At 38.1% G+C, this 9,417-nt stretch overlaps 1 protein-coding gene across 3 annotated transcripts in view; it reads right to left on the bottom strand.

Moving 5' to 3' along the window:
- Nucleotides 1–370: 370 nt before the first annotated feature.
- cicb (capicua transcriptional repressor b) overlaps nucleotides 371–9,417 on the bottom strand; it is a 56,300-nt gene continuing 47,253 nt past the window's right edge. For 2 of the 3 annotated variants that reach the window (XM_073846545.1, XM_073846547.1), the window contains exons 17-20: nucleotides 8,552–8,709; nucleotides 8,302–8,436; nucleotides 8,076–8,201; nucleotides 371–2,280 (exon numbers count right to left, since the gene is read on the bottom strand). In XM_073846545.1, coding sequence (XP_073702646.1) covers nucleotides 1,991–2,280; nucleotides 8,076–8,201; nucleotides 8,302–8,436; nucleotides 8,552–8,709 — 709 coding nt within the window. In that variant the 3' untranslated portion in view covers nucleotides 371–1,990. The remainder of the gene's footprint in view (nucleotides 2,281–8,075; nucleotides 8,202–8,301; nucleotides 8,437–8,551; nucleotides 8,710–9,417) is intronic. The other variant, XM_073846546.1, reaches the window with a different exon arrangement.

Here is a 9,417-nt window from a genome sequence, read left to right as displayed (position 1 = left end):
GATAGTCAAAAATGTCAAATAAAAAAAATATGGAAACACCCAATCATTCTTTTATTCTTAATGGTCAAGACTAATAACTTGATGTACTATTTAGGCATACTCTAACTTTCAGAACTCAATACTTGACACAAAAATAGATCAGTGAAGTCTCCTGAAAAAAGGTAAATAAATGCATATCTATGATATCACCCAATCAATATCCAATAAAGAGAGTCAGTGCTTCCTCAATCTTTTTACTTATAACAATGAGTCTGTTTCTTTGAACATCTATTTATTTGTTTACTGAGAGATACAGTTCAAATGTAAAGCTTATGGGTATAAAGTCTTTCTCAGATAAACGTAAATCATCAAAACAAGGTAACGCACTAAGAACAGTTTATAACCATATTTCTTTATTTCTTCTTTTGTTATACAATTTCATTTCTTTTACTGGCTTTGTTTCTTCCAATGATGTTTTTGCTCTTTATTGTGATGCTCGAGTCTTTGGACTCGTACTGTATTTATGTACAACAAAGACCAGTGCTGCAAGAGAAGATCACCGTCTGTGGCCTCCCAGTCCCACCTCACAGCCTTAAAGTGATTGAGGAAAGAAGATAAAGTGACAGGAAGAGGAATGAGAAAGGGGAGGAATGTAAGTGGCAAATTGAAATAATAAAAAAAAAAAGTACAATGACCAGAAAGATGTTTTTTGGAGTGTCTAACAACAAAGGCTTATGCAATTACTTCCTGTAAGAAATAAAACATACTGTGAATATCAAGATGAAGAGTGTAAGAGAAAAATGTTTTAAAAAAGTAGTGGAAGTGCCTCTAGGAGCGAGGGAAGAGGGTGACGTAGAGCCCAATCCCTCCGTTTCTGCTAAAGAAAGAGTATATTATTAAGAATACAGTATATATAGGTTATAAGGATCAGATCCACAAGAACAACAAAGCATTAATAAGAACAGTAATAATGAGATTTTATAACATAATGACCTGTAGCATTACGTGTTGAAAAATCAAGTTTCTCCTCTAAAAAGTTAATAAAATTCTTATAGTAAATTCTTAAGAATATATTCCCAACATTCTCTTTGCTCCGTGCTTCACCAGCTCATGAAAAGTTGAATAAAAAAGGCAGGGAAAGAAATGCTTAAATACATGGAATCTCTTAATATATGGAGAACAAAAAAAAAAAAACATAAATCAATGGCAATAATGTGCCTGTTGACTTCCCTTCCATGACCTTTTTCCTTCATGGCTGGCCAATCAGAGGCTTTGGAATGACTCCAGTTTGATTGACAACCACTAAAAGCCAATCATAGGACGAAAGGTTTACGAATGGCAGCGCAGTCCCTCACCGAAGGTTTTCAGTGCCTTAACAAAGCTCTCTGTGAAAGTCTTCAAAAATTAAAACACCACAAAGAGAGAAAAAAAAAAAAAATCAAAAATTAAAGTCCAATAGTCTTCATTATCACTTAAACTCAGCCAATGGAGGCCCGCCTCACAATGACTGGCAGTAACCCACAAACCAATAAAAAAAACACCTGTGGCCAAGCTACTGCCATACGAACACAACTCAGTCTGAAAAGGGATGGGGTGTCCTCGCACGTCCCGCCTTTCTAGAGGCATCAGCAGCACTGTGACTTCACTGGCGTACGGGACAGGCCCACAGTCCTCTAAGTTTCAAAGTCCAAAGGAAGCTTAATGACTAATATAATGCTGTAAATTCAAGAGTGTATATTCAAGAGTGTCTGCGTTTATGTAGGCAAGTGTCTGAATGTAATGTTTTTTATAATTCAACGTCACGTAAAATACTGAGAAGTTTCAAAACCCCGAAACGTTTCGGGGCGTCTCCCCTCATCTGCTCCATATACATGAAAATTTTGCTCTTGCTTTTTTTTCTCTCTATGTCCTTCAGAAGCGGTCATAGCAGAGACAAGACAACAATTGTAGATCATGCAGATGTTGAGGGGAGACACATCTGGTCTTCAAGCCAACCGTTTGCCCATCAGCCTCATCTGCTGGTGTCCTGTGAATCGCCAGCGTTTCTGGGCTCCTCCGAGCTGTTCTGCTCACCCTCTCGCTCAGCCTCTTTTTCCTGAGGCTCTGCCCCCATAGCTATGTCAATGGCGGACGCCACCCCAGAAGGTCCCGGTAATGAGGAAATATCTGAAGTGCCGGCCGATTCCGACGGAGCTGCCGTTTGCATGATCTTTTGCCGGACCTCACGGATCTTGAGCTGTAAACACACCTTTGTGGGGAAGATATCGGCGTATCGCGCCTGGAACGCAGCAGTAGCTTGAGCTGTTGATCGAGAGAGAGGGGCAAAAAGGAGGAAAGAAAGAAAGCATTAGACGGAAAGGGTTTCAGTCTTTAGAATCTTACAGGATAATTCACCCAAAAATGAAAATTCTATCATTAAGTACTCACCCTCATGTTGTTCCAAACCTGTAAGACCTTCGTTTATCTTTAGAACACAGATTAAATATTTTTGAGGAAATCCGAGAGCTTATTGACCGACTACCACGTTCAAGGCCCAGAAAAGTAGTAAAGACATTGTTAAAATAGTCCATGGTGGTTCAGCCATAATTTTATGAAGCTACGAGAATACTTTTTGTGTCCAGAAAACAAAAATAACGACTTTAATAATTTCTTGTCTTCTGTGTCAGTCTTCGGCATACGTTCACAAGAGTATCACAATACATAATAATAATAATAAACAAAAGAGTTATTTTTGTTTTCTTTGTGCACAGAAAGTATTCTTGTAACTTCGTAAAATTAAGTTTGAACCACTGATGTCACATGAACTATTTTACTACCTTTCTGGGTCTTAAATGTGTCAGTTGCGTTGCTGTCTATGCAGGGTAAGAAAACCCTCGGGTTTTAAAAATATCTTAATTTGTGTTCTGAAGACGAACAAAGATCTTGCGGGTTTGGAACGTCATTAGGGTGACTAATTAATGACACAATTTTCAATTTTGGGTGAACTATCCCCATTTATTTTATATCAAGCACCTATCAAATTCACACCCCCAGCATATGTAGAGTCATGAAAGTGCTTACTGTACTGAACATTTCACTTACACTTAACATTTAAAAAATAAAAAATATCAGAGTAATAATGATGTTTTGAATGTGTAGGTTTCATAAATTTAGACCGTTTTAAACACTGAATTCAAAACTGGTAATATTCAAATGCAATTTCTAAAATATTGATAAAATATGCATTACACTGTTTTTTGCTGTAGTTCTTGTACAAGACTTACATTTATATACATGCGCTTTGAAGTCCCGTTCTGAATCAAATGATTTGCGATCCGATTGGAGTGCTTCAAAGCAGTGAATCACTTTGCGATGCACTGGTTTACTGATTCAGAGTTTTAAAAAGCTCCGTAGATACTGTTCTTTGCTCGCTTTCTCTATATAAATTATTCTTTGTTTGAAATAAAATCATTACAATTAATAGTTCTAACTTACAATGTTTTTTTATTTAATTGTGATCAAGTTAGACACAGTTTAAGTCATTATAAAAACATTTCATGACATGACACTCATTATCTGGTACTTGCCTAAAAAGATGGGTATATAATATGTGTTGTTAACAGATTACACTAACATTAGCTACCTAGGCTATAGCCTTACTGGAGTACGGTCAAATCTCCGCCTATGGAGAGTGTTTGCGGCAGCCGAGCACACACATTGCGGGAACGCCGGGAGGTAATGGTCAGAAATTCAGCAGGAGCGTGCTTAAGCAAACTGTCCCACACAGGGCTCTAGGCTGCGCAAGTGTTTTTTCTCGCCACCCTATCTCCACCCCCACAATCATTAGTGCTGTTTCGTTCTGTTTTTGACAGCAGCACATATTGGACAATTTTTGAAATAGCACCATAAACTAAATTTATTTAAAATTTTATTCAAGCACTTTCAAGGACTTATGTTTGTACTTTCAAGGTCTTGAATCCACATGTCTGAAATTCAAGTACTTTAAAGAAGCGAGGGAACCCTGACTAGGGTTGGGCGAAACGGTCAAAAATATGATCACAATATTAATTTACCATAAATGTGGAAATGCTTTTTACATGTTTGTTTGACCATAAGAATGAATGTAAACATAACTTTGTTCAGAACTAAACTCCACAGAGTAAGATACCTTTTAATTTTATGGCCCCAAGAAATTAATTTTATTTTCTCCTAAAATTTTTATTGTTTTATAATTTATTATAATGTATCATCAATGTCTAATTAAATAAATTATTAGACCCTTAATTTAATCAATCTTTGTAATGTTCAGGGATGCAAACAGAGGTATGGTCAAAAAGGAGTGAGATTATTGAAGCCCGTGCCCCCGCAGCAAATATCATAAAAATTACATTGCCACCAACCTCCGCCATCCAGGGCTCACCCTATACACACGCAAAGTTCTTTATATGAAAATACACAGTCCCAGTTCTGCACTGTAAGTGCCTCGCTCTCATCAAATTCTCTCATTCTGCAAATGAAAAGTTGCATATTTTAGCCTTAGTGTAGCATAAAGCGACCTGACATCTATAATCAGGACGTCTGGATACCCTATACCAGGGGTCTTCAACTAAAACGGCTCGAGGTCCAGTAATGAACCCTGCTCACCAGCCGAGGTCCGGACAATTATATATAAAAAAATATTTATGTTTTTTGCGAGACCAGGGTATCTGCAGCATATTTTATCTTAAATTCTAGACATTTAAATACCTTTTTAAAGACCTGAACAAAAAATAAATTAAGAAATAAATAAATAATTAATTAAAATGGCTGTAAAAAGCATGATTTACAATTCAGATGCAGGTTTCACAAAACAAAAAAAATTTCTTAAAGTATAAACTTCACATTCCAGCCTTCAGATACAAAAAGAGTCAAAAAGTATCAATTCTTATATTAATTTAAACAATTATTGTCAATCAAGTATTATATTAATTAACATATACATATATTTTACGGCCTTGATTGTTTTAATTTGTATAACACATTATCTTGTCGATCCATCAATTCACATTTACAACTCTACATGCTTGCTGCTTAAAACCATGGATTGATTTTTTTTTACATTGACAGCAGATGTACGAGCTGATTAAAAATGTCAGATCATTCTCTTCCAGCAGGAGGCGCTATCAGAATGGTACACAAAGAAGCGCCGCCGCTGACTTTGAAATGTGCAGCGCTCATATTTATTCAATGAATAGCCTTATAAAGTTTCATCGCAATTCTTGCCTTTTAGTCCCCACATTTAAGACAAACTGAAATCATAATTAAGACATTCTTAACCCCTAATAATACTGCAGTCATCCATGAAAATTAAGAGCTTTATTTTAAACACCGACTTTCAAAAACCCTTAGCCTACACAAAAAACGTTTCTTTTTATTTTTTCCCCACTGTGTTGCGCACAAGAGAAATATTAGGGAAGTAAATTAATATCAGCATATTAAGTATATTCGTTTATCATTGTCTCTGAGAGAATGTGCACGTCACTTTCACTTTAACATATTGCGCAGTGAAGAGCAGCCTGCAGCAGATAATAGTGCGCAGCCAATTGGCTGACGTGCGCAGCTTTCTGACTCACTGTTTTCTTTTCATACAAGTTTCCTATGATTCATGGACTGTAACGGCGTTTACTTATTTAGTAATTTTAATACAGAATTTCCTATGATGAAATTATTTACCCCCCACCCCCCACCCCAAAAAGCTCATCGGATCTGCACGATTCACACATGTCCCCACACAGCCGTGAAAAAGGCGGCATCCGCCAAAAGGCGCGCCGTTTGCATCCCTGAATGTTAGAAAATGAAAATATAATAATTAATTGATAACAAAACATTGCATCTTTATTTTTTGTCAAATAAAATGATGCACAACAAACCTGTATAAATTAAAACATGGATGAAAAAATATCTTGGTTGTATGATATTCCTTAAGAACATGTAATTATTATTACTTATTAATATATTAGTAATATGGTAATATGACATTCTGTCATCTATAGCACAACTGTATACCACTTATTTATTTCTCTACTTATTTTACTAATTTTTTGTCTATTTATCTATCTATCTTAGTTTTATTGTCTGTGTGTTGCTGTCTCTGTGTACTGGAAGCTAGTGACACTGAAACAAATTCCTTGTATGTGCAAGCATACTTGGCAATAAAGCTCCTTCTGATAAAGCTCTTTCTGACATCAACTGAACTTTTATTTTGTCGGTTTGTCATAAAGACCTTTGAGTTTTAGTGTGTATTTAACAACAGTTTTTCTCCAATAAAATGAAAACGGTGAAAAGCTGGTAAAGCTGCTGGATGGTAAGAGGTTGTTTCTTTTGATCATAAAAAAAAGTTATAGATTATAATAGCTAGATTTAGAAATATTAATAAAATACATTTAATTCATATTTTATTACTTTATATATATTTTATATTTATAACTATTAGTTTATATTTTGTTAAGATTCCATTAGTCTTGTATCAATTCAATTATTCCATTAGTTTTTTCATAAATCCATGGCTCTAATGACTTTGTCGATAACATCCGCTTTTGTTAAAGGGAACACAGGGTATTAAGATTTGTATGGCTTAATATAACTTAATATAAATAGTGTCTCCTACTGAAATATGTAGCAGAAAACCCATGAAAGTCATACACATCCTTTCATACACATTTTGGACTATGAGGGGCGGCATTATTTTGGTGAAATGAAATGGTTGCACTCTGTGAGCTACTGGTGCTACCTGTTGCTATTTTTACCGCAACACAACTCGGAAAAAAAAATACAGATACAATGCCACATTGTGCGGCTTTTGGTTGTAATTTTCAGTCAAAGGGCAACAAGAGAAGCGATGTAATGGTGCGTTCACACCGCCCAAAACGTCAGCGTCAGTAAAGTCTATGGTTGAGTCCGTCAGAGGCTCTGCGGTGCGTTGTGTGCGTTGGATCCGTCAACTTTTCAAGCGTTACCTGCGTTTCAAGCGTCAACGCAGCAAACGCAAGCAACGCAGAAGTTCAGCTAGCTGAACTTTTGACGGACTTGACACAGTGCGTCAACCAATCAGAGCCTCTCACTGTAGCGACGTCACCACACGTATCTTAAATGAAGCGGGAGCAGAAAAATAACATTTTCAACAATGGAAGACAAAAGCTCATTGTAGCCGTCTGCAATCGCAGAGAATTGTATGATCCATCCTCGTTGTTGTATAAAGTTAGGAATGAAAAGGAACTTGCTTGGATGAAGATCGCTGAAGAGATCGGGATGTCGGGTCAAATCTTTTCTCAACGTAATTATTTCCCATTTCGTTAGCTAGCGAAACATGGTCATGAGAAGATTCCAAAATGTCCAGTCCCTACTAGTTTGCCATGGTTTATTCAGGGGAAGTGTGCAAAAAGCGGTGGAGGAGTCTGAGGGACAGAGCGTTGCCTGACGTGTGCGGTGTGAACGCACCAAAAAGCAAGCGTTGCAAGCTTCAACGTACATGCGTCAAACTAGATGCGTTGGGAGCGTTGCTTGACGCAGACAAAGTGTGCGGTGTGAACGCAGCATAAGTCTTCACTGCTTTCCTAGCGATAAGAAGAGGGGAAAAGAATGGGAAGATGCCTGTGGACGAATCAAACTTCCTAAAGACCTGCGTCTTTGTTCTTCCCACTTTAGCCCTGATCCCTTTGAGGCTTTTAGTAGACCACAGCTACCGAAAGAGCTTACAAACAGCAGAGACAAGAAACGCTAGATGCCATCCTGGCAGGATGTAAACATGCCAACACTTGTCATGATGCTGCAGCCACTGCGTTTCAGTATTTTATTTTCAGAGTTGTGTATTCTGAATTGTGTTGTGGTAAAAAAAATAGAACCATTCACATCATAATGGCATAATGTAAAAAACTATGTGGATTTTTTTAAATAACAAATCTTTCATTGGTTTTCTACTATATATTTCAGTAAGAGATATAATTTATGTTATATTAAGCCATACAAGTCTTAATACCCAGGGTTCCCTTTAAGATCCCTGTGATTGATTGCATTTCATTTTATGTGCTGTCTGAAAGCTGTGTGGGTGGTACAGTACTCTATAGAAATGTGTGCGTTACCTGAGGGAAAGAAGCCATGCTCCTGGAATAGCTGCATGACAAGAGCTCTCCTCTGATCAAGAGTTCTCCTGAGAGAGGAGTAGGGCACCTTATCAAACTCCAGCTCCCCCAGAACATCCTCTCCATCTGTACCAGATAGAGAGAGACAAACAGAATTATAATGTAGTTGAATCAGGATAATATAAGCTGCAGAATGATGAAGTTTATGTGGGTGGTAAAGTATTACCTGGCCTATCAAAGGTGAATATGTCCCCCTCACACTTTGCAGCACTTTTAGGTGTGTTTGGCTCTGAGCTGCAGCTCGATCTGCGGCGGCTTTTTCTTTTCGGAGAGATGGGATCTTCTGTGGATGAGTCCAGGTCTGTATAAGGGAGGATTGAGGATTAGTTAATATGCAAGAAAAAAAGTTACTGACCCAGCATCAACAACACTGAGTTATAATTCACATTCAGTTGTTAGAGAGGCTTGAATCTTACTCTCACCGGTGGAGTTTTTCCTCTTCCTGCGGTAGCTGCCCAGTATGGCTCGTGGGGAGGTGGCCAGACTCTGCAGGGTTGGAGAAGGCAGAACCTCCTCTGGACGGAATTCTGGCAGCTCTGCAAAGCGCTCCTCAAAGTATACTTCTGACAGGACCCTGCACACATGACCAATCAAGATTTTTTAAAACATCAAAACATTATTTATGTATTTGTAACTGCAGGTAAACTGCATTACCAATAGCTGCTTGCATAAAATTCAAGGCAATAATTTTGCCTACAAAACCACCACTGGCTCTGCACCCCTTTACCTAAATTCATTAGTTCAGACTTATGTGCCCTCTAGAGTGCATTATTGTGCCATCCCAAAGAGGCACAAAAATCACTTTCACGGACTTTCACAATAAATGTACCCTCCTGGTGGAATGACCTGCCCAACTCAATCCGAACAGCTGAGTCCTAAGCCATCTTCAAGAATCAGCTAAAAACACATCTCTTTCATCTTTATTTGATCCTCTCTAGCACCCTCTATTTTAAATCTATTCTTAAAAAAAAAAAGACTTGCCCTTTTAGACTTACTTACTGCTTGTATTCTTAAAAACAAAACGTCTAGGTTACGAAGGTAACCCACGTTCCCTGAAGGAGGGAACGGAGACGTTACATGGGATCTCGCCTGAGAGACCGATCATCTCTGAGCCTTATATAAAAAGGCCAATTGCAAATTGGCGAGTGGACGTGCGCGTCGGCCACTCCCCCGTACATACGGGTATATAAGATGGCGGCGTGCATCACTCAAACAGGTTTTCGCTGAAGAGCCGTCAAGCCGGCGTCAGCGCGACGCCAGGGGCGTGGCAGGGGAATGTAAC

This window comes from Garra rufa, chromosome 9 (assembly GCF_049309525.1).
Source record: "Garra rufa chromosome 9, GarRuf1.0, whole genome shotgun sequence".
NCBI lineage: Eukaryota > Metazoa > Chordata > Actinopteri > Cypriniformes > Cyprinidae > Garra > Garra rufa.
Note: the sequence above shows the minus strand (reverse complement) of the source record. Positions and strands in the feature narration are given on the sequence as shown.